The 25140-nt window shown below is 38.3% G+C and overlaps 1 protein-coding gene across 7 annotated transcripts in view; it reads right to left on the minus strand.

Moving 5' to 3' along the window:
• The window catches only part of INPP4B (inositol polyphosphate-4-phosphatase type II B), an 864684-nt gene that overhangs the window by 382866 nt on the left and 456678 nt on the right, over window positions 1-25140 (minus strand). For all 7 annotated transcript variants that reach the window (XR_012378034.1, XM_025874245.2, XM_073892293.1 and 4 more), the window contains 2 exons: window positions 18301-18419; window positions 16132-16248 (listed from right to left, as the gene is read on the minus strand). Coding sequence is in view for 6 of the 7 variants with exons in the window: in XM_025874245.2 (XP_025730030.1) it covers window positions 16132-16248; window positions 18301-18419 (236 nt within the window). In the remaining variant the exon portion in view is untranslated. The remainder of the gene's footprint in view (window positions 1-16131; window positions 16249-18300; window positions 18420-25140) is intronic.

Raw genomic sequence — 25140 nt, forward strand, 5'->3', positions numbered from 1 at the left:
TCAAAAAACCCCCACGAAATCTTGCCATTTGCAACAACGCGGATGGAACTAGATGGTATTACACTAAGTCAATCAGAAAAAGACATGTATCATATGATCTCACTGATATGAGGAAATCTTAATCTCAGGAAACAAACTGAGGGTTGCTGGAGTGGTAGGGGGTGGGAGGGATGGGGTGGCTGGGTGATAGACATTGAGGAGTATATGTGCCATGGTGAGCACTGTGAATTGTGTAAGACTAACGAATCACAGATCTGTATCTCTGAAACAAATAATATATGTTTAAAAAAAAAAAGAAAGAAAATAGTAGGAAGGGAAAAATGAAGGGGGTGAAATCAGAGGGGGAGACGAATCATGAAAGACTATGGACTCTGAGAAACAAACTGAGAGTTTTAGAGGGGAGGGGCATGGGGGATGGGTTAGCCTGGTGATGGGTATTTAGAGAGCACGTATTGAATGGAGCACTGGGTGTTATACGCAAACAATGAACCATGGAACACTACATCAAAATCTAATGATGTAATGTATGGTGATTAACATAACATAATAAAGAAAAATCCTCAAATTATTAAGAGAGTTAGGGACCTTAATATTATTCCTGAGAAACTTCCTACAGTCCAATGGATTCAATAGTAGAAGACTTAGATTCTCGTGATTTCAGTGTGACCGTCAGCAAATTGTTTAAATTTACTTTTTAGTTCCTTGACACAACAGGGCCCTGTGTAACACAACAGCGTCCCTAGGAAGATCAAATGTGATAGTATATGGACGAATTCTTTGTAATTGAGGTTTTATGTCATTTATTTGGTCTTTACTTTCTGTGACGCCCAAAAAGAATTAGCACTGTTAGAAAGGATGAAGTGATATGTGTAGCTAGGATAAAGTAAAATAATCCTCTTCTTTAATCTGCCATCCAGTAACACCACTTGTAGTTTGGTCTGATGTTTAATTAATAAATAACACTCAAAACTTTCCTTCTATCTTTGATGTTTCTGAGAGTCTAAACGGTTAAACTATTTTCCTTAGAGAAAAAAAAACTTTTTTTTCACAATTTTTAGGTGGCTGTGGCCTCAGAAGTTCTTCAAACAATCTCATCTAGTTAAGCATTCATGAATTTCATGAGGTTAGGCTAGAGAAGAAACATTGTGCTAATCTTTGGTCTAACAAATGTCATTAGAAGGAAAATGAAGTAAGTTTGTGAGGAAGGTAGAAAAGAATTCTTTATTTGCTGCTTTTTACTTTCTGCTCCATGTAAGGTCAAAGAATCCTATAAAAGCCTTTCATTTTAGGCAGTTTGAATGATGTCTCAAAAATCAAACTGGATGATGACTCAGAGTTGGAAGCATGAAAAAGAGGGACAAGGTGATTCGCTGGTCAGCCCATCAGGTATAAGTATGATTTCGAAAGTGAATCTTAAAGAAGAGGGTTTTTTTTTCCTCTCATATTCTTTTTCACAGTGGTTTCAGAAGACAGATCTCTAGGGGCACGGCTATTTGTAACTCAAGTCAGAAGGAGAATCAGGTATCAAAATGACTGCAATGGAAAATGTGGGCATGCCTTTGCAGTAATCATCTTTTTCAGTTTTTCTCCCCTTTGGAAAGACACACTCAGGAAATGAATGTTGGAGTATCAAACTGCAGAGTGTCAGATTAATAAAATGCTAAAAGAACAACAGAGAAAACAGATTCTTATTCATTGCTGTTGATATGTTTCAACCTGAAACATGGCTGGTGCACAGCACAGGCTCTGCACCCAGCCACAAATCACCAGACAAGAACATCCGGGATATCCAGACCAATCAGTTCACTGGATACATGGTCAACCTTAGGGAGTCTGATACCATGAACTGCCAATCCTTCTCTTGGAATTATACCAATGTCACTCAGGAAAGAATGTCCTGAGTGCAAGAATAATATCTGAATAATATCTGCAGTAAGTGATGATGATTATTTATATTTCTACTACAGTTTTATTTTCCAAAGCACTTTTACATGTGTTAGTCTCTTTTTATTCCAGTAGTAGACAGACCAGGACGTTATCATCATTTTAGAGCTGGGAAACTTGAGCCCCCAAATGGATAACTTGTCTAAAGTCGCACAACTAAGTAGCAGATCTGAGATTAGAGCTTCCAGTTCTTAACTTTATGTTCTTTGCTCTCAATGTGGTATCCCAATTGAGAAGGAATCCTTGTGGGGTCAAAGAGTTTATATTATTTTAAAAAAAAAATATTTATTTATTTTAGAGAGATAGAGAGCACGCAAGCAGGGGTGGGGAGGGGCAGAGGGAGAAGGAGAGAGAGAATCTCAAGCAGACTCCCCTCTGAATGTACAGCCCCACACGGGGCTCAATCCTAAAACCTGAGATCATGACCTGAGCCAAAACCAAGAGTCAGACGCTTAACCAACTTCAACTGAGCCACCCAGGTGCCCCAAAGGGTTGTATTCCTGATCTTCATTTTGAAAATGTTCTCGCTATAATTCTTTCCAACACTGTGTGCACTGCATTTTCCCATAATAGCATTCAGAAATCTTGTTTTTATATCCACTGGTGGGGTTTTCAGATGCACCTTATGGTTTATTGCAACAGTTCATCTCCAGTTTGGCATGGTCTTTTTTTCAGATACTTTTTCAGATTGCAAGTTCAAGGTCAAGGAAGCTAATGGTCAGGGAAAGCAAGTACTGCACCTGTATGCTGGAGAAAGCAGAATGGAGAAGGCACTGAAGCAGAATCTGAAAGATATGCTTCTGCCTTTAAACCTACACTAACTGGAAAGGTTCTCTTTCCAGAGAGAGGAAAATTTCTCTGAATACTAACATCGCCCTAAGGTATTTTGGGCTTTTTTTTTTTTTTTTTTTGCAACAAATGAACTTGATCCTAGAATTTAAAGTTTAAAGCCTTACTTAATGTTTAAAGCCTTATATTACTCGATGTACATATTCATAGTTAAAACCATGTGTATATGTATGTGTGAATACCCATGCAGCTGTCTAGGGTTTCTGTCATGAGGCCTCCCTTTCTTCGCAGCCCTGAGGCCCGAGCCAGCTACTTTGTACATTTCACTATGCCTCAACTTAAATTCAGGAATGAAAAACAAAGCTGTAACATATACTTCAGATGTTTTTTTTTAAGATTTTATTTATTTATTTGACAGAAAGAGACACAGCGAGAGAGGGAACACAAACAGGGGGAAGTGGGAGAGGGAGAAGCAGGCTTCCTGTGGAGCAGGAACTGGACGTGGGGCTCCATCCCAGGACCCTGGGATCATGACCTGAGCCGACGACTGAGCCACCCACGCGCCCCTACTTCAAATGTTCTGAATTGGGGGCCGGCTGCAGTTTGAGGTGGGTGAGCTCTTGTTGATATCCAATTAAGATATTCTTGGGAAAATGCTTTTAGACATTTTAAACCACCAATATGCCTATCAGTGTCCTTTTCATAAAACCAAAATAGCAATTTTAAAAAAATTGGAATATTTAAAATTCTAAATATCCCTACAGATCCCATATCTGATTAAACAAATATCTGTAGTGCCTTCTGAAGACTGCTTTCTCTATCATGGTTAAAAACTACCACCCAAGTTTGTATGTAAGACCAATAATTGCGTGAATTCACACACCGAATTCCTCAGGACATGATATAAGGAACAGCGGCCAACTCAACATTTAGCTCCAACCTCAGTGAGCACATCTTAAAAGACAGCTTGACTTAATGTCGTGAAACCGAAGTAACATGGCTCGTGGCAACATGAGAAGAAAATCTTCGTGATGTGGAAACAGATGTCCCTTTAACACTTTTCAGGATGTGACATCACCTTCTGCCTTGGTGTACACCACTCCTCAGTAAGTTTAAAAATAATTTTCACGTGAATTTAAACACCAGCCTGAACTCAGTTGTAATTATCATTCCATTCAGACGGCTCCAAGGAAAGCCTCTGTTTCTTCAGAATTTCCTTTTCCCCCCCCGCGGCGCTGCATGTATAAACTTACAGTAATTAAGAGCTATTCTTAGTTGAAGTAGTCTAACCTTTTAAATCGCTAGTCTCTGCTCCTTTCTCATCAGAAGAAATGTTTTGGCAACACGTCACATTTCTGCTTTGCAAAACCCAGAGAGAAGGGGAAGCCGAAGCCACACACGCGTCCTCGGTGCCCACGTCGGTCTGTTTCTGGGATGGCCCTCATCCGATAGGGCGCTCCCTGAGCTTCCGCCCGCACAGCAGCTGCGCCAAGAACGGGGCTGCTTGAGCCAGACGGGGCCGCCGGCCACTAAAGGCCCGGACACCGAACAAATGGTAACACCTGCGGGATACTTGAAAACTGGCAAGGAGGGAAATAAACTGAAGCAGAAATAGCTCAGCTCAGGGTCCAAGTTAGACTCACAAATCGCAGGTAGAAAGATAAATGCTCCTAGATCGACTTTGAAGCATAATTCATTGTGCAGCTCACTGTCTATAATGTAGCATGGGAAGATGGTGCGTCCCCGAGACTGCAGATCGTTGAGTCCCCTACGAGTGCCCCCCCCCCCCCGCAATTGTTTCGGGGAGTTCCCAGGGGGCTTCATCAAGTGTTGCAGATGACTGCCATTCTCCTCCTCTTCTGCTCTGACTGCGCTCAGTGATGTTCTCAGCTGCTGCCTCTATTCCGTACAGGTGAGCCCCTGACAGTGGGTCCTTCCCGTCTCCCCAGGCCCTGAAGCCCCTGTCCTGTGCCCACCAGTCCTCCTCCAGGCGGCCACTTGTTTGTGGCAGTTCCCTTTCATCCAGGACCACCCGCAGACCCCCTGCACTGAATCGTCATGATGCAAAAGTAACACTCCTCTTAGGACAACATATTTTGTGTAAAAGTAATGGGAATGACAGTCATTTTTTAAAGTTACATTTATTTTATTTTATTAAAAATAAGGAAATCTTTCAGGAAATCCATTGACATGACTGTTTTATCACTATTACTTTATTTCATGCTCTCCTTTTTCTCTTCTTTTTACTCCGCCCTCATCATCCACACCCCTCCTCCCCCACCCAATCCACTGCCTTCATCCTCCTACATTTTCTACATACTCAGGACAGTCATCCACAATTGTATATTTCTTAAATACAAAAACAACACACACACATATATATAAAGGTATTTTTCATTGTTAGGGTTTTTTTTTTTTTTTCTAAAATGGAATTATATTACTCACCATTTTTGGCATTTGCTGTTCTCAATTACACAGTCCCTCCTGAATCTTCCAAGTCTCTTTTAGAGCTCCCATTAATTACAACCGCTTTTTCTAAGGCTTCATAATATCCCTAGTTTGGACACACCAGAATTTATTCACACATTCCACTACTGATAGGCATTCACCGTTTCCAGTTTTTCACTATTTGAGCAATGCTCAAACATCCTTTTCCATATATTCTCAAGTACAAGTGTTTTACTTCTACGAGGTTAATACCCAGGAATAACGTTGCTAAATCAAAATGTACACTTACTTTCCATTTTAATAAATGCCGGCAGATTTTTTTTTTAAGTTGTAAATTTTCACATTAAATCAGCAGTGCATGGCAGTACACTTTTTCCCACATCCCTGCCAGCAATGGTCTTTAATTTTTTTGTCAGTCTATTAGTAAAAATTGATGATCACATTGCTATCTTAATTTTGTGTCTCCAAGAAAATATAGTTAGAACATTTTTTAATGCTTCTCGGTCAGTTGAATTTATTTTTCTGAGGAATACCCTTTTCTAAACTTGGAGGAACTTTTTAAATAATATAGGGATGAATCCACCAATCTTTGACTTGCATATAATTTTCCATATCTACTTTTTCTCTCGTTTATGCCATATATTTTTCCTCATGTAAAATGTGTAGATTTCCATATAGTCAAATACCAACCTATCTGGATTCCCATCCTTAAGAAAAACTTCCCTACCTCCTGCCTCTAGATTGTATAGTCTTTTAAGCTCTTACAAGAGCTTCAATACAATTTAGTTTCTATATTTAATTATAATCTACTGAAAATGTATTTTTATACATAAAATATGACAAGACCGTACTGTCATTTGCATCCAGATGGATAGTCATTTAACCAGTACTTTTTGTATTAAACCCCATTCTTTTTACCTGCTGAGTTAAACCATCTCATAGAGTTAATCACCATGTATCCTGGAATCTGGTCTTGGATTTGATATTCTATCTCACTTCTTTATTTGTCCATTCCTATGATCAAACCATACAGATTTGACTGCAATAGCTTTATGTTTTGTTTTGATGCCTGATCAGGTAAATCTTACTATTTTTAAAAAATGTCCTTGGCTATTTTTGGATATTGTTTTAATAAAGTAAATTTTAAGATCATTTTATCCAATCCCCCAAATCCCTCTCCATAAGAATACTTACGCTATTTTATTTGAAATTATATTAAATTTATAAATTGAATTTAGATCAATTTCTGTTTTATGGTAATTATAATTTTTTCTTTTTTTTAAGACTTTATTTATTTATTTGACAGAGAGAGAGATTCACAGCAAAAGAGGGAACACAGAGGGAGCAGGCGATGGAGAAGCAGGCTTCCCGCTGAGCAGGGAGCCCGATGCGGGGTTCGATCCCAGGACCCTGGGGTCATGACCTAAGCCAAAGGCAGACACTTAAGGACTAAGCCACCCAGGTGCCCCTATTAATTTTTTCTAACACAAGTTTTCCTATTGGCAAAGATCTTATTTTATAGTCTTTAATAAGATTTTATACTTTTCTATGTAATTTATGCTATAAAATAAGGAAGCTATTGATTTTTAAATATATTGATCTTATAACCAACCAACTTACCAAATCATATTTGGTCTTTATCTAAAGTCTCTTGGGCTTTCTATATTTTAATCGTATCAATAGAGAAATAGTTTTGCTTTTCTGCCTTCCAAATTTTATATAACTTTCTCATTTCATTTTCTACAGCCTCCAAGAAAATGTTGAATAATAATGATGAGAGTGGTTAATTTGGTGTCTAGTTGAAATGACTTTAGCATTTCATTGTTTAGAACATTTATAGTACCTTCTTAGGATAGATTTTTGTTATATTTATATAATATAATCTATTTTTTTATTAGATGTGGCCACTAGATTTATTAAAGGCATCTTTAGCATCCATTGACAGAATCAAATGAGTTTTCTCCTTTAGTTATTAATAAAATGGATCATGTTGATAGACATATTGATATTGAACCATTTTTGCTTTTCAGATATTTTTCTTTTTCCACACAGATGAACTCTACTGAATAGTATTTCAATTATAAGTTATGTACCTTTGTTTTCAATTGAAATTTGGTTATTGCTTTAAAAAAAAAAACATTCATCAGATTTGGGTATTAAAAGTGTTCCCTATGTATGTAGGCTGTATTCTTAGGTGAAATCTAACTGCCTAAATTTCTGCTCCCTTGTGATGAGAGATCAGAGAGCTTCCTAAAACTTCTGGGCAACACCCATCAAATGAGATTTATATAGACATGACTAAATTCCAGTTTGTGGACTCAACTCGTTCAAACTAGAGTTACCCTGCAACCCTCCCAACCACTGTTCCCAGTGATATCTCATGATTCTTAAAAATAAAAGGGCTCACTGCCCCAAAACTTACAAGAGTAAAAACTTAAAAGCCATTCTTGAATGTTCAGTGGAGGTAGGACTCAGTCGAATAAGAGTCCATTAGGAAACACAGGGTAAATTATGTTCCTCTATGTTTGTGATTAACATTAAGTTTCCCAGCTTTGAAAAGAGAATGGAAAGTGGCCCTACCTCATCATTTCTATTTTAATTGGAAAAAAGGCATATTAATTCTAGGTATTATTGTGTTGTTGTTGTTGTAGTTTTAAACTAGGTTAAACAATGTTTCTAAAACTCACACATTCATAGACAAGCCAAGTGTGAAAATACTCAAAGTACAGTTTTGCTGATCTCCATGAAATAAGGATGTGGGTACTTTACAGACAAACAGCCATTCTGCTAAGGCCAAAAGATTTTGTAAGAAACACATTTTGCATCACGAGTCAATTCATTTTCTTATTTCACTGTCAAATAGCCAGTCTTTCTCCATGCCAACATCATTATTTTCTTATGGAAAGTAAGGAGGTATTGAATACTTTTTCCTCTATTGTGGGAGCCCAAACAAAAACAAAAACAAAAAACAAACAAAAGCCCTGGACAGGTGATAAAGACGGAGTACTGTGCAAATGCAAACAGTAGCACAGAGAGAGAACAGGAATAAGAGAGAAAAGGAAAAACAATGAAAAGAGCAGCAAGGACTGTAATGCACTTGATAGGCGAATGACAGAGGCGGGGGAGGGGGAAGGTAGAGTTGGAAATGCAAATATATAGAAAGTAGCATAAGTGCTAAAGTAAAGAAATTTGTAGCACTTTTGCTTCTGGTTAAGATGCAAAAACTTGCAAGAGAGACTGTCACCCCTAAGGAACACTAAGACGTCAGATATACTACCAAATCACAGTTTTTGCTAAACCCATCAGAAAACTGAGGGTGTCAAGAAACCAAAATGAAATGAAATCCAGGGAATGACAGACCCTTCCTGGAGGAAGAAATGCCCATGGCCCGTATTATTCCTGGCTGAGCAGCAGCAGGAGGAAGACATTCCATAGAAACCAGTTGGACTTGCAATAAACTTTTAATGAGCACATTACCTGGCATGAGAGATCTGAATCCTGAGGAGCCCTAGCCATAGCATGGGTCTTGCCCATCCACCTACTCCTTCCCACTGAAAGTCACATACTGAAGGAGGACAATTCAATGTGCAGGAGAGCTGAGAGATTCACCAGTGAGCGCACGGGGCTTTCTCCAATGTGAGGCAGAAGAGCAGAGGTTGATTTCCCCATGCACTAGGCTGAAGCTTGAGAAAGAGGTGAGATTGCTACATAGTGAAAATATTGCTCCAGGAATCCAAGGTTGGTTTAACTTACAGAGACAATTAATGTAATTCACTACATTAACAGAATAAGTAAGAAAAACATTTGAGCATCTCAATATATACCAAAAAAGTCATTTGACTAAATTCAACATGATTTATGATAAAAAAAAAAACTCACAGGAAATTGGGGATAGAGGGAAATTCCTCCATCTGATAAAAGACATCTATGAAAAGCCTACAGTTAAGATCAAATTTAATGGTGAAATACTGAACACTTCTACCTTAAATCGAAACAAAACGAGAATTTCCACTCTTACCACTTCCATCAATACTGAAAGTCCTATTGCACCAAGCTAGTGCAATAAGGAAAGATAAAATGCACTTTGACTGGAAAAGGAAACATAAAAATCTTTAATTATTCACAGATAACATGATCATATGTTTACAAACTCCTGTGGAGTCTTAAAAAGTGTTTTAGGACTAATATGTGAATTTAGCAAGACTGTAGGATACAAGGTCAATACACAAAAACTATTTCTATCTGCTAACAAGCAGGAACTTAAAACTGTATTTTTAAAAATACCTTGTAAGCATGAAAAACTATCAAAAATACCTGTCTTAAAATGTATTATAACCACACACAAAGGATCTGAACACAAATATATTGCTGATAAAATTTAAATACCTAAATAAATGGAATGATATGCCTACCATATTTACAGATCAACAGACTCAATATTGTTAAGATGTCCAGTCTCTCCAAATTGATCTATAGATTTAACACGATTCCAATCCAAATCCCAACAGGCTTTTTGAAGAAATTGACAAGTGATTCTCAAACTTATGTGGAAAAACTGAGGCTCTTAGAATAGGCAAAACCAAAACCTTGATAAAAAAAACAAAGCCGGCAAAGGTAGAGGACTTAAATCACCTATTTTAGGACTTACTATAAAGCTACAATAGTCATGTTGTCATGAAGCTAGACAAAGTGATCAATGGAACAGATCATCGAGAAATAGACCTGCATCTATCCGTAGACAATTGAGTTTCTAGTCAAGGCACCTACTAAATTTAGTGAAGAAAAGGGCGCCTGGGTGGCTCAGTTGGTTAAGCGACTGCCTTCAGCTCAGGTCATGATCCTGGAGTCCTGGGATTGAGTCCTACATCGGGCTCCCTGCTCGGCGGGGGGTCTGCTTCTCCCTCTGACCCTCTTCCCTCCGACCCTCTTCCCTCTCGTGCTCTCTATCTCTCATTCTCTCTCTCTCAAATAAATAAATAAAATCTTTAAAAAAAAACAAATTTAGTGAAGAAAAAAGTATTTTTGACAAATAGTGCTGCGATAACTAGATATCTACATAGGGGAAAATAACTTTGATTCCTATCTTATTCATAAATGTAAAGGCTAGAACAATAAAACATTTTGAAGGAAGACCCTGGAGCATATTCCCATGACCCAAAGCATAATCATCTTTGGGGGCACAAAAAGCACTAATGAAAAGATTGATAAACTGAACTTACTCAGAATTTAAAGTCTCTGAACAACAAAATACATCATTAAGGAAATTATAAGGCAAGCCAAAGGGAAGAGAGGGGACTTGTAACACATATATCCTTTTTTTTGGTAACACATATATTCATAAAAGCACTTATATCCACATATATGAAAAGTTCTTATAAATTAACAATAAAAAAATACCCCAAAAAGAAAACCCCTTTTCTTTTTTTAAAAAGAAAAAAGTCTTGAACAGAAACGTCATTTAAAAAAAAAAAAAAGGGGTCCTTGGGTGGCTCAGTCAGCTAAGCGTCTGCCTTCAGCTCAGGTCATGATCTCAGGGTCCTGGGATCAAGCCCTGCACTGACTTCTCACTCATTGGGGAATCTGCTTGTCCCTCTGCCCCTCCCCCTCTCATTTCCTCTCTCTTTCTCCCAAATAGATAAAATCTTAAGAAAAAAGATAGATGAATGGCCAATAAGCATAGGAGAAAGTGCTTAACAGAATTAGTCATCAGGAAAATACAAATTAAGACCCAGTAAGATAACCACTTCATACCCACTAGAATGCTAAATGAAAAAGATTGACAATATCATCATTGGTGGAGTTAATTGGAACTCTCACACAGAAGTAAGAGTAGGAGAATAAAGTCATACAATAACTTTGAAGAACCGTTGGCAGTTCCTAAAAAAGTTAAACCTGCATCTGTCTGCCCTATGACTTAACAATTTTAACTCCTCAGTATTTACCTCCCAAAATAAAAACAAATATCCACACAAATACTTGTACTCGAATGTTCATAGACACTTAGTTCATTGTTGTCAAAAGCTGTAAGTTATTAAATGTAGAGAAATGTAAATAAGAGAATGAATAAACTGTGGTATCACTACAACATAATACCATTCAGTAATAATACCATTCAGCAACACACATGAACCTCAAAAATACGTTGAGCAAAAGATATCAGGCACAAGAGAACACATATTATATGATTTTATTCACATAAACTTCAACAAGCAAAACAAATCCATGTTGTTATATGTGGAAAAGTGGTTGCCTCAGAGTATGTGGAGTGGCAATTGACCAGAATGGGGCACAAAGGAACTGTCTGCAATGATGGAAATGTTCTATATCTTGCATCGGGAAGAGCTTATGTGGCCATATGCAACTATCAAACTCATTGAACTGAACACTTTAGATTTGTCCATTTTGTTATATGTAAATTATGCCTCAATAAAATATAAATATGCTCTTTGTAAATATATACTATTCATCAACAGATAGAAAGGAAGTGAAATTACTTGTGAAGGGCAGCAACATCTTAGAACCCTGAACTACATCTATACGGAATTGGTAACTCCCCTTGCAAATTATGTTACAAGAGAGACCAGAGCATTACAAAAGGCAAAGTGAACCACCAAGTTGAGAGGACCATGCACTAGAGACAAAAGGAAAGGGCCAGGTGGACAAAAGCAGAAGTCTAAGACATAAACTTAACCATTTCACAATAGGTAATAACAGCTATTCTTTCATTAATATTAGTTGGCCACTTCATAAAACTTATTCAGACATTTGCAATTAGTTATACATGCTTAATCTAAGTGCTTACAAATTTTGGATTTGATTTTTCCCCTATACTGGCATACTGACATTTTTTTTCTCAATTAATCAATTTTGAAGATCCAACTGAAGAATGTTTTTAAAGCATCAGCTGAAGTAAAAATACCACCATGTGTAAGTGAAAATGAGGGTAATCCTAACAATGTATGTACTCTGGAGAAAAGAAACGATTTTTGACTTGGCCTCCTTAAGTTTTCAGAATCTCAATTTCTTCACCTTTAAAATGGGCAAGGTAATACCTCCCTCAAAGAATTTTTTGGAGATTAAAGAAAAAACCATGTATAACAAATTAAATACAGTGCTTGGTATGTGCTTAGTGATCAATGGTATCAGTTTCTTTTCCTTATCAGCTGTACTGTATCTTCTACAAAGAGAAGGCAAGCTTACAGAATTTGTATCTCAACAAGTATAATTAGACCTAACCTTCTAAGAAGTTAGTGTAGAAAATCAAACCAAGTCAGAGTATACTAAATGTAAATGATTTTCTTTTCCATAGAAAAACACAAAAAACTTAACTGTCTTAAAATGTATTATAACCATGTAGGGAATTGTGCTAGAAATAAACTGCCTTGGACATAACTCACACAATGTAATAAATTTACATCCAATCTTGATAAGGTCACTTTTTTCTGAAAGGTACAAATGGAGAGTTGCTAGTAACTGGCAGTAAAAAATATCTTAGGACATATATCCTCACCTGAGAAATGTTCCATATCTACTAGACACAGGGTTCTGTCCTGTAACTGAACATCTAACAAGTTGAGGATACAGCAACATTTATTTACTCTAAGAACAAATGAAGCAATGTGTACTACTGCAAAACACAGAAATTCAAATTTCTACCATGAGCAAACCCAATTTTGTGACCTAATTATATGTTTGCAGATTGAGGGCTATCCTCAGTGTGGTGTTGAAAGAGCTTGTTCAGTATCTTCCAAGACACTGGTTGCATGGGAGGAAGGGAAAAAGACAAAGTTTGATGGTGATGTTCTTCTCCTATGTAAATTTCAACTTCTTCTGAGTTTTTTCTGTAACATATGAAAGACCCATAGTCCCAGCTTGATTCCCTAGGGCTGAACACTGTGAGCTATGTGCTAAAAACAATTGTGTCTATGTTGTTTCATTTTCCAGGAAGTTTAAAATAGAGCATACAACCAGTATGTATCTAGAAGATACCAGCTTCACTGTTTGAACTTGGGCTCTCCTATCCTAGCCACAGGCTTCAATTTCAAGCTTTGAAGTCCCCACCAAACAGCTGGATGTTAGAGCCGCACATTCTGAGAAAACAGATAATTTTCTCATGATGAGGAAAATAGTAAAAAGGCTACTCCAATTTTAATAATGACCTTGTCACCCACCATACCCCACCTCCCCACCTGCCAAGCATTATCCATCTGCCACAGTGCAAGACTTACTGCAGTGAATGAGGAGGATGAAGGATGTAGTAGGAGGAAACAACAGTCATTCTGAATGGACAGACTCTTCTCTTTGGTTACAATGATTAATTGCATTTCTGCTGAAGTTATTAAGTAAGATAATCAATCTTAGGTCCAATGTTTAGAGGAATACAAGAACAACAACCAGTTACATAATAGCTGTATCAAGGGCACAGATGAAAGGTTATCATTTCTCTTTAAAAATATCTAATATTGGGGCGCCTGGGTGGCTCAGTCCTTAAGCATCTGCCTTCGGCTCAGGTCATGATCCCAGGGTCCTGGGATCAAGCCCCGCATCGGGCTCCCTGCTCGGCCAGGAGCCTGCTTCTCCCTCTCCCACTCTGCCTATTTGTGTTCCCTCTCTAGCTGTCTCTCTCTCTCTCTCTAATAAATAAATAAAATCTTTAAAAAATAAAATAAAAATAAAAATATCTAATATTAATAAGTATGGAAATAATTACGAAATGGCAAAGTTACACATTTATTTGACTGATGAAATCCAAATAATGATAAATTCAATAGGAAAGGGCAAGCAACTTAGTCATCTGACTCAACTCATTAGTTTTCAGTCAGTAGAAAAATCTCATTGTTCTGGGTCAGCCTAACATGATCAATGCTTTGCTAGGATCAAATATTTAAACTACTTTTAAATACATACACATAATTCATTAATTTTCTAAAACACATATACATATTCTCATTTCTTAGGCCTTAAAAGTACTATGATCTTAATTTTTTTAGGTTGTTAAGTGCTCACAATTATAAACTGTACTTGAAAACCACTTCCTGCTTCCCCATCCCCCCCCCCCCCCCCCCAACCCAAAGAAAATCTTAAGAAATGAGAGAACAAGGGCATGATAAAGACTGTATGTCCATGGGGGCTATTAGCATATTAATAAACTGTGTTTTTATTTACACTTCCATCACCAGGACTAATTGTTAGTTATTTTAAGGAAGAGGTTATGCCTTAATTAACAGCTCTTAGTAAATGAAAGCTGGTTGCATCTCTTAAGTCTGCTCAAATTTCACAAGTCTTATTTCATAGCAGGGATTCAGGTTCATCCAATACTTTTATGTGATGACACCTCTGATGAAGGAAGTCTTTAAAAGACCTTAAATAAGTAGCTTCCAGAATAGAAGCCAACAAAAAGCATAATTAATGAGTAAGCTAATTATCTATCCGTAAAGCATTAACATCCATGCACATTTTAAATGAGGGAGAGTAAAGGGGATAGAAACATCTTAGGTATTTCATATTTCTAACTCTGACATTTCTTTTTTTTTTTAAGATTTTATTTATTTATTTGACAGAGAGAGACACAGTGAGAGAGGGAACACAAGCAGGGGGAGTGGGAGAGGGAGAAGCAGGCTTCCCGCTGAGCAGGGAGCCCGATGCGGGGCTCGATCCCAGGACCCTGGGAACATGACCTGAGCTGAAGGCAGATGCTTAACAACTGAGTCACCCAGGCATCCCATAACTCTGACATTTCTAAGGACTTCACAAACTCAAGAGTTTAGGGGAAACATTCATTTCTGTAACATAGTGTTACAGAAACTCTGCCCTTGCCATATTCTGTCCTGTCTATGCTTTGGGATTGCTGGGGGAATTGAATTTGATCGTGTGCTTGGAGGAACAGAAAATCCCACAGTTCACATCATCCTAATCATTTCTCTGCTTACTACTCCCCTGCACAGTTGCATCCCCTCCTCCCACTATCTATTTGAACCATAACCTACATGAGGGCGGAGTTTAAAGTGACGTTTTCCCCAGACGAGGTATGGGTGATTCTCTGTGTCCAGTAGCACCGCTTAGCTTCAACAGGAACTCTACTGGAACCTAAAGGCCTCCCTGCCTTCAAAGTGTTCCCTGGCACGTGCCTCACTATTGATCATCAACACTGCCATAGCTTCCCTGCCTTGTAAACAGACAGGAGAGATTTGAAGGGGAGGGCCCCTTTTAAGCCATCCCCTTCCCAGCACCTACCCAACAGCATTCTCTTCTGTCCAGGAATTCTAAGAATGGCCTCTAGAGATAGTGCCTAGGTCCTTGACTAACCAGAAGTCTGATTCAGGTAGAAGAAAAGTCAGACCCTGTAGAAAGACTGAAGAATTTAGGACAAAAGCCCACCGGGGCTTTACATGACCTCCACGCAAGGAGGCCGATTAAAACATGTGGCCACTGCTTCTCGTTACCCGCTCTGTTTGCTTTGGTGCCAAGAACAACTTCAGGAAAATAGAGGGAGTGTCTCTCTACACAGTCTTGTCCAGAATAAAGGGTGAAAGTAGAGCACTTTACCAACCTCCTGTTTTAGAATAGTTAAAATATCTAGAAAGTTTTAAAACAGTATATAAAGTTCATCTCTTCCACTTGCCTTATGCCCACACTATGACTCCTTCAGCAACTCCTTAAAACAACCACTGAAAGGTAAACCAAGAGATCAAGCCAGCCTTCCTGAGAAAGAGAAAAATCTGTTCTGAAAGCTTTTGCTCCTCACCAATTGCCAAATGAATTGGGCGTGGAGGCGTGGAGGCGTGGGGGTAGGGATGGGGATCCTCAGCAAACTATAAACATAAGACAAGCATAAACAGTATAAACACCCTCTTTGAAAAATGACAGTTATATCCAAACCCAATAGTTTGGAAAAGCATAACTCCTTCCCCTCCCCACCCCCAAAAAAGAGAAATAAGTACAAGTACTTACAGTGTCATGAGACTTATCCTTGACATCATAGACCGTTAGCTTTATTTTGGTCTCCTCATAGATGGGATACTCAGATGGGAATGTGACACCAGTCAAAAACAGCGGGTCTCTTGTTCCCTGTAACAGCACAAGCAGACCACTTTGATTCAATAAAGCAGCAACTGCAGTTGGCAGCATGCAGGGACACATGAGAATGCAGAAAGTGTGTCTGAGTCTGTTTGTTTTTCTAGGAAATAGTTTCTATTGGAAGAGCGATCTGAATTGCCGAATGATGCTCATGGGCGACAGCAAGGCCCAGAGCCCCAAATACTGATAGAGCTGCTGATAGTAAATGGCACTGCAACAGTGTCAGAGCTGCTCATACTCTGGAAAAACAATTTATTTTCATTATATGCAGAATCCTTAATTCGGGTCAGTTGTCAGTCCATTGAGAATAGATCTAATGGATTTAACCTGAAATTCACACAAATGATCTAAGATATTGACTGATCAAATTAAAATGAAGCTGTTTGCTCATAAAGTACCATTTACTTCCTTTCTGTAATGATTCAACTGAAAGCCATGCTCTGATAATGTCCATTTGTTTTCAGGTGTTCAGCTGTGTTTTTTCTCAGACCGATTTGAAAACTAATGAAAGAAACTAAATATGATGGATTTGGGGCTATATAATTACTAGCATTAGGATGCAGTGCACAGGATATTTCAATGCCTCAGATTTCATTTTGAGAGAGCTGACATCCAACACTAAATTTTACATCTATATTTAAATATGAATATTGCCAAATATCATTGAGATGTTTGCTAGAATTTCGTAAACCATGTGTCTATGAGTTTCTGGAAGCCCAAGTTATTTAGTCATTCATTCTTTCTCCTTTTCTTCAACAAATACTACTTTTTTGTTCAGCTCTGTGTTAGACACTTTGGAAAAACAGTCAATAAAACTTTTAGCCCAAAACAGCTATGTATGTTCAAACATAAACAACTGAAATGTGTCAAACTCATTTCGTTTACGTTTTGGCAATATTTTAAGAATAACTAAACTGGGACAATACTTGAAATTTTTTTCATATAAATGAACACTTTTACAATTTTAGTCGTTTTCGCTATATGAATGGGACTATTTTTGTTATTTCAACTACAGCATTAACTACAAATTATACCAGCATTGGAACCTAAAGTTTCCAAAGGGCAGATTCAAGGCTACATGCAGGATCTGGGTCATTCCCATTAGAGAAATGAGTCGAGTTTAGTCTGAATCATTTATTCCAGCAGCCAGGCACAGGCCAGCACAGAGCAAACCCGGTGTCTGGGGTAGGCTGCTTAGTTCCTTACAGAGAAACTCCCCCGTCAAAACAGACAGGGCTTACAAATCTGAAAAAAAAGCACGCAAAGCTAAGGAGTTTAAAGCACACTTTCTGTAGTCCCAGATGTTCCCGTATTTCTCGTTCACTAGGTGTGTGAAATTTGTGTGATGAGAACAAAATAATCAAAAGGGAAACACTTCCTCTTTTGAATCTGATCCAATACAATAACAAGTTTCCTCCCGACACATTTTGAATGTTATATTAGTAACAATAAATGTAAATAGGAAATCTCTCATCTGATGAGTAATATTTACACCCTTTAGCTAGAAACATTACAGTTTCTCAAATTAATCATCTACCGTTCTTTGAAAAACACGGTACTTTTAAAAAGACACACACAAATAGCAAAGAATATAAAGTTTCCATGGGCAGCCTGAAGAACATAGGAAAAAATGAAAAGTGCAAAAACACTTAACTTCTCTGGGGGCACTTTACAACTCTTTTATTCCTCCCAAATAAGTATTCATTCCATTTAAATAAAAAAATATATATATCTACATCTATATCTACATCTGCTTGGTGATCTATTTAAGGATTCAAAGTGAGATTTTTTTTTTTCCTATTTACTAAAGAAAATAAGGTCTCTTATGAAAAAGGCAAGCTCTTCTCTCATCTGTTTATTTTGCTAAGTTCGCAATGCATGGTTAATAACCTCAGGTATGCTTTCCTAAATGACAGAGGACAGTAACGCAGCATAGCTACAGGCCATGGACTAACTTATTTCAGCTGTTCCCTCAAATCCAGAGAGAGGCTGAGAAGGCAACAGCAGGGCAGAGGAAGGCAGGCACACAGCACGCTCACTCACCTCCACAATTTCCGTGCTTGAGTATCTTGTCAGACCCTGCTCCGCGGGGTGGATTACTGAGATCTGCACCAGTGTATTCAGCTTCCGATCACGAACGGGAGCCACAAGATCCTTGCATGCTGGCAATGACAGAGGAAAGAGAAAAGAAACTAACACGGTGTCTCAGGGAAAACTTCTGTCCGGAGTTGGAAGTAAACTTAGCGACTGCGCTGAATGAAATCTCCCGGGACTCAAGCTGATTTTTTTTTTTACAGAGGAAGTCCCTTGGAAGTACCTTACAGAAATAGGAAGTCACGTGCTGCGGAGCTGAACTGAGAGTTCATTTCCACTGACCACATTTGCCGCTCCTGCTAGTCTCGACCGACCGCCCTGGGATCCCAGCTCTAACGTGTGACTCTGCACACACAGCTCAGGGACTCGAGGGACTTTCACCAGTCATTAAACCCCGGGCTTTAATTCACACTCCTAGGCAAAGTAAGCTGAGTTGGGCTGTATCCGGGAAATTTTATGCTGTTCCTTATTGACATTGGCGGGAGTAGTTCAAATGTACCAGTGCACACTTCCTTGGTCCTCACCAATCTATTGGCTACGATCAAACACAGCGACAGAAACTGGGACGAGGGGCTACCCTACCAAAGCAGCACACGAGCCGCAGGCGAGCGGCAGAGGAAGAAGACGAGGGTTTAGATAAGCCCTCTGTCTGGGATTCCAGCCAAGTCTGGGAGGGAGAAGTGTGGAATAAGAATGGGTTAATTGTTGCCCAGGGGCCACAAATGTAGGAATTTTCCCTTGAGACACCAGGCTCATATTACAGACGCTCAGCACCATACCATATTTACTTGAATATTTTCTCCTCCCACATATCATTCCCACAATTGTGGGGGAAAAAATCCAAAAATATATTCCTTTTCAGCATGTCCAACATCTCTTCTCCCCTGGCTTTGAAATAGTAATTTTACTACCTGCAGTTGGATGGCTAAGTCTGATGCAAAGTGTCCTCACCAGAGGGGGTTCAAGTTTATGCTCAGCTGGTGGCTTAAGGCAGCCTGGGGGAAACTGGGATCTAGATCCCTGGTGAGAGTGTGCTGGGCTCTATATCACCATCCTCACCCCACACTTCTGACTGCTTCAGGGAGGGACAGAAGGACAGTTGCATTTCAGTTATGTTCTGCCACTGCAGCCATTTACAGCACCTTCATCCAATGGGACAGAGGTACTACGGCTTAAATCGGAAACTCGAAAGCGAAGGAAATTTTAAATCTAATTAATCACCTTTCAGTGGCTTACAGATCATCTCATTTATAGAAGCAAAATGGGATAGAGGAAAATGCAGGAGCTTTGGAATCTAACAGGTCTGTTTTTTGCTTAGCTCTATTAGCTAGGCAATGCTGGGCAAATTTTTTACCTTAACTGTTCTTGCCAGACTTCGAGATCCTTTTATTCCTGTATGTCATGATTTGTTCCTTATTTAAACCACCTCTATTTAAATGCCTCTGTCAATACAGGAGAGCTTAGGAAAGCGTGTGTGGAAAATATAACAGCTACAGTTTATTTAGCCCTCCCTACTTTTGAGGCATTTTGCTAATTATATTTTGATTTCTCAAAACAGAATTTTGAATTATTATTTCAGTTTTACATATTAAGAACTAGAGGCTTAGCAATAGTAAGCACTCGCATTTCCATTACTAAAACCCTGGTGGCATGTTTACATCATTCCTCATTAGCTCCATTTCTTTTCTTGACATACTGAATTCCTCTCCTGCACAATGGCATCTCTCTTTGGAAGACCCACTGCCATGATTCTTTATTGTCTGACTCAAGAGATCTACAGTTTTAGGAAATACTGATGCAAGGTTTCAATGTCAACATATCTCCGGAAGGAAAAAAAAAAAAAAAAGCTAGATCTAGACTTTACTGTTCTTTGGTGGTTACTTTGATCATTTCCTCTACTTGCCTTATGAATGTGTTTTAACTTCATCACTCATTTGCTTGCTTATCTGTTCAGAGTCTACAGCTTTCTCTCCACTTATTGATATTGACTGCATCTGTCCCTGGATCTTAAAGCTGGAGTTTATTTGCTTCAAACGCATGCATCTTGCCCTCTTCCTTGGTTGTAGCCTCATCTCTACCTGATGAGCTTATGACACCTTTGCTCAAAGTAAGTTACTCCTTTTCAGATTTCTTATCAGGCTTGATTGTGGGCTGTGGTTATTTCCCAGAAGTGAGCAGCTATTCTCCATTTTATCAGTGAAACTCTCAGACTCCTAATAAAAACAGAAAATCTTCATTAAACTGAAATGTTCTGTCCAACCCAATTTACAGATATCCCAATACTGAAGAAGTAAAAACAGCAATAATGACACTTTGTATTTCTCTATATTCTGTATCTACAAACAGGCACAGAAAACAAAAACTAAACTCCTATCTTGGGCAGTACATATCTCTTTTCTACCCAACAGCCCAGAGGATTTTCTGTTCCCTCATGTTTATGCAGTAAGATATCATGGAAAGACCCTGAGATCATTCAGGATTCCTCAGCTGTATTCCTACATCCTTGTTTTTTAGTTATGTGATGTTAAGTCACAAACTCTTGGACACTCAATTTCTTCATCTGTTTACCTGTCCCTTAGGGTGGAGTTGAGAAAGACATTAGCCCCTTTTTTATTAATGGATTTTCTATGAAAAATAAAATTTACCAGTATCATTATACTAATATTTTTATTATTATTTTAAAGATTTTTATTTATTTATTTATTTGAGAGAGAGAGAGAACACATGAGAGGGCGGAGGGTCAGAGGGAGAAGCAGACTCCCCACTGAACAGGGTGCCTGATGCAGGACTTGATCCCGGTATTCCAGGATCATGACCTGAACTGAAGGCAGTTGTTTAACCAACTGAGCCACCCAGGTGCCCTTCACTATACTAAATTTACCAATGTTAATATCAACACTTACCAATATTTAGTGTTTTATTATTCTGTAAAATGTTTTTTATTGTCTCAGTCATATTCAGGTAACTCCTTAAACACTGTCACCAGGTCCAATATTTCTTGGGAAAAACCAAACCAGTGCATGAGTCATTGCATTTCATATAGTGAAACCCATACACACCACAGATCTATACATACTGAAACTGTCCCATTGGAGGGGTGATAAATGATGAGTGATTGGATTGCTTCATGTAGATATTACTCATTTGATCCCTATAAAGTCTAACCGTCATAAGAATTATTTGGTAGCCAATAAAGAAGCCTGAAAACTCTATTTCTCAGTCTTCCAACCATACTTGCCACTGCCCATTATCCAAACAAAACTCTACTCTGCATAAAAGGCCTTCTTCAACTCATAAGACTAAAGGCGCACTTTGGGTTTTGCTTCTGTTGTTTTGTTTTATTCATTTAGGAATTTCTTGAATTAAATGGGCAGTTAATAAAAGCCTCTTTGAAATCATTCGTCTATCTATCTATCTATCTATCATCTATCTATCTATCTATCTTTTGATTTTTATTGCTGCATTTTTACTGGTTTTGTTTTGGACTGAGCTATTTAAAAAAATGTTCCCAAAGTCCAGAAGAGTTTACATATACAAGATGCTGACAGGTTGGGGTTCAAATGTGCTTGTGTCCACTGAATAGACTGTTTTATTTTTTACTGAAAAGGGGAAAAAATAGCAATATAGAAGTAATGAGTATTTTTTTAAAAAGCTATAACTTGAAACTTTTATTTAAAAAAAATAAAAGAGCTCTGAGCTGCTATTTTTTCCTGTTAACTTTTCTGTAGTAACTAGCAACATGAGGGTTCACTTTCTATTGCCAGTGCTTTGATGAGATGCCCACCGGCATCCCTAGCACAGATTCATATGGGAGCCAGACAGCTCTCACTCCATGGAAGGGAATTCTCACTATAAGTGCAAGGATAAAAATAAATAAAGCTTCAATACCTCGGGGGGAGGTCTAGGCATTGAGCAAACTGGAAAGCCTATGCTATGTTAATAGAGGGGACCTCTATTCAAATTCATTGCCCGAAGAAATGAAAGCCCACCGTCGCTTGATTTGAGGATTTGTCCAGGGCTTGAAATTCCAGTCACTGTGTAGGCTAAAGCTGTAAGAACCACACAACATGCCTCTGTGACTAGATTTGGCCTAAGGACCAGAAGTTTCTAACCTCTGCTCGAGATGCTCCAAGCTACTCCTTGGAGTCTTAGGAAGATAGTACAGATCATCTTTTGCTCCTGTAGTTCTACTATATGAGGGTCCAGGAGCTAAGGGGCAGGGTCTGCAGCATTCTTGTTAAGTTAAATATTCTCTCTACCCAGAAATACTGTTTTCATAAAATATCAGTTTTTGTTTCATTTGGCCATCATTTCTAAATCATGTCAAGTCTCTTGAGTCCACACAGCCTTGCCAGCATTCTCGCCCACTTTGGCTAGAAGCGTCGAACTGTCTCCATACTCTGCTATCAGAGAGTTCAGTCCCAGCAATAATCATCAGAAGTGGAACACAACTGTTCATTCAGGTGCCTTCAAATTCAGCAGCACTGGCCAAATCCTAACGTTCTAGGACCTTCATTGGATATGGAGTGTGCGAATAAGCAAAGATGTCGGCCACAGGCTTTCACAAGAGCAGAGGCAGGAGCCGCGGGGGCGCTGTGAATTCACAGTTGACTCTAAGCAGCTCTCTCTTTCTCTTAAGAACTCTTTCTTCTTTGAAGTCAGGTCATTTTTCTTGCCTCACTCCATTTCATTTCTCTTCTTGCCATTCAGAGTTAGTGGCATCTAACAAAGTTTATCCTCTTTCCTCTAGAACAAAGCAATGGCCACAAGCAAAGGAGACGGGGGCAGGGGACTTGGACAAGAATTTCCACATCTCTATTTTCTGTTCTTACATTAGCAAAAAGAAAGTTAGGCTTAGAGGAGAAACCACACAGTATAGCATAAAGAACATAGAGGAATGGCTTTTTCACTCAAGATAACACTGTATTTGAAACCTGGATCCAGCCTAAGGGGTTATGTGACTTTGTATAAATTATCTCTTCGAGTCACTGTATTTTAATCTTTAGAATGGACGTAAAAGGACATATTTCATAGATTTGTTATAAAGATTATATGAAGCAATCTACTTAGAATGCTAGGCACATTGTTATTATTAACATTAATATGAATACAGTTATGGCTCGGCACAAAAATGGATTTTCTCTCTCCAACATTCTTATGGTAGTTATATGCTTAACATGGTCCAGGCTGGTGTTAATTTTGTGTAACCTTCTGATTTTTCAGTAAAAGCATTTTATTAAATTTATAGCTGTGATTTTTGGGGGTGGGTATTTTCTTGTTTTCATATAGATAAATAAAAATGTTTTAAAACCTTTTACTGGATTATTTGCTAATTTCAGAAATCATAGGTATCAGTAATATGTTTCCTTCCGTGGAATCAGATGTGTATGCTTACACTTGTTGATTTTACCTCTGACTAGGCACTTCCAAAGAAGCAGCCAAAAATAACAGAAGTTTATTTTCTGTCTGCCCAGCAGATGAGCTACATGTAAATAGTCAACTCAACCTATGAACAGGGTTTAGCTGAGGGGTTAGTGTTCCTTTATACAGAGAGTGGTGGCTCACAGGGAGGCATTATCTTAACACCTGAGATGTCCCAATGAGTTATGGAAAGACTTGCTCCTCTGCTCTGTATACTTCCTTCATCAAAAAGGAAGACTGCAAATGCTAATAGGTTGTCTTTTTCTTGCAATTAAAAATAAATGTCATATCTAGAACCCAATATAGCCTGATGGAAGCATACCTTCTCCTTTGATGAAATCTTACCTCTTGTACCCTCTATGGACTCTTCATAGTGAAAATGGAAGAGATATATCCATGCTCCTCAAGGGCAAAAAAGGCCAGGGCACTGAGGATGGGGAATTTTGAAGAAAAAAGCAGCCTTATACAAACAGGGCTTAGGGAAATAACTATCTGGCTTCTAGGCTCCCTCAACAGCACCATTCTTATCTTACCATGGCTGAGAGGATCAGCCACTTCCCCAAGGCTGTGGGAAAGACTCTTGCAGCCTAGAATACAGTTTTTTTATTTACTTCTCAAATTCTTTTTGTTTGGTCAGGTTTCTTATAAATGTCACATATATATCTTTCTCCTTGTACTCCAGAAAATTAGATGCCACTAATCAAATGATAAGCCAATTTGGGTTATGTTTCCAGTCCAATAAATTACTGTACTCCATTATATGGTTTCACAGTTACCATCCTATGCCAGTGATTAAGTTGAGATTACACAAATTTACAACATACATTAAAAAATGTAACACTTAAGCCGAAGAGCCCCTCTTTCTAATTGCTTTGCCAGTATAGCATGTATAATATGCTTTCCTGTGTTTAGTCTCTTCTTCCTTTCTGTTCTTTATTCTTCCTTTCTCTCCAGAATTTTAACACAACAATTTTTTGTAGCCTAGGCTGCCAATCTCTACAGTTCAGATCCCCTGAGTGGATTCAGAAGACAATACTGCTTCGTTCCCAGGGCACTGCATTCCATGATAATTCAGTTGTGTATAGTAAAATGGCAGAATGCAGAGTGTCCCTGCTTCATATTAATATCCACAGAATGAGATTTTCCTAAGTAATTGGGAATACTCTATTCACTTTTAAATATTTTCTGAAGGCTGCTTCTTAGAAAAATGTGGCTCGATATCATACTGACTGATTTATGGCCATTAATGTATATTAATGTATATAATGCTCATTCTATGAGCATTCAGTATTCTCTGTAGAATCTTTAAGAGTCTTTAATTCATTGAGTCTAGTATTACATCTTGCCATGCCTGTTCATTTTAGCATA

Source organism: Callorhinus ursinus, unplaced genomic scaffold, assembly GCF_003265705.2.
Source record: "Callorhinus ursinus isolate GAN/ISIS: 27379988/994484 unplaced genomic scaffold, GSC_fseal_2.0 scaffold4, whole genome shotgun sequence".
Classification (NCBI taxonomy): Eukaryota; Metazoa; Chordata; class Mammalia; order Carnivora; family Otariidae; genus Callorhinus; species Callorhinus ursinus.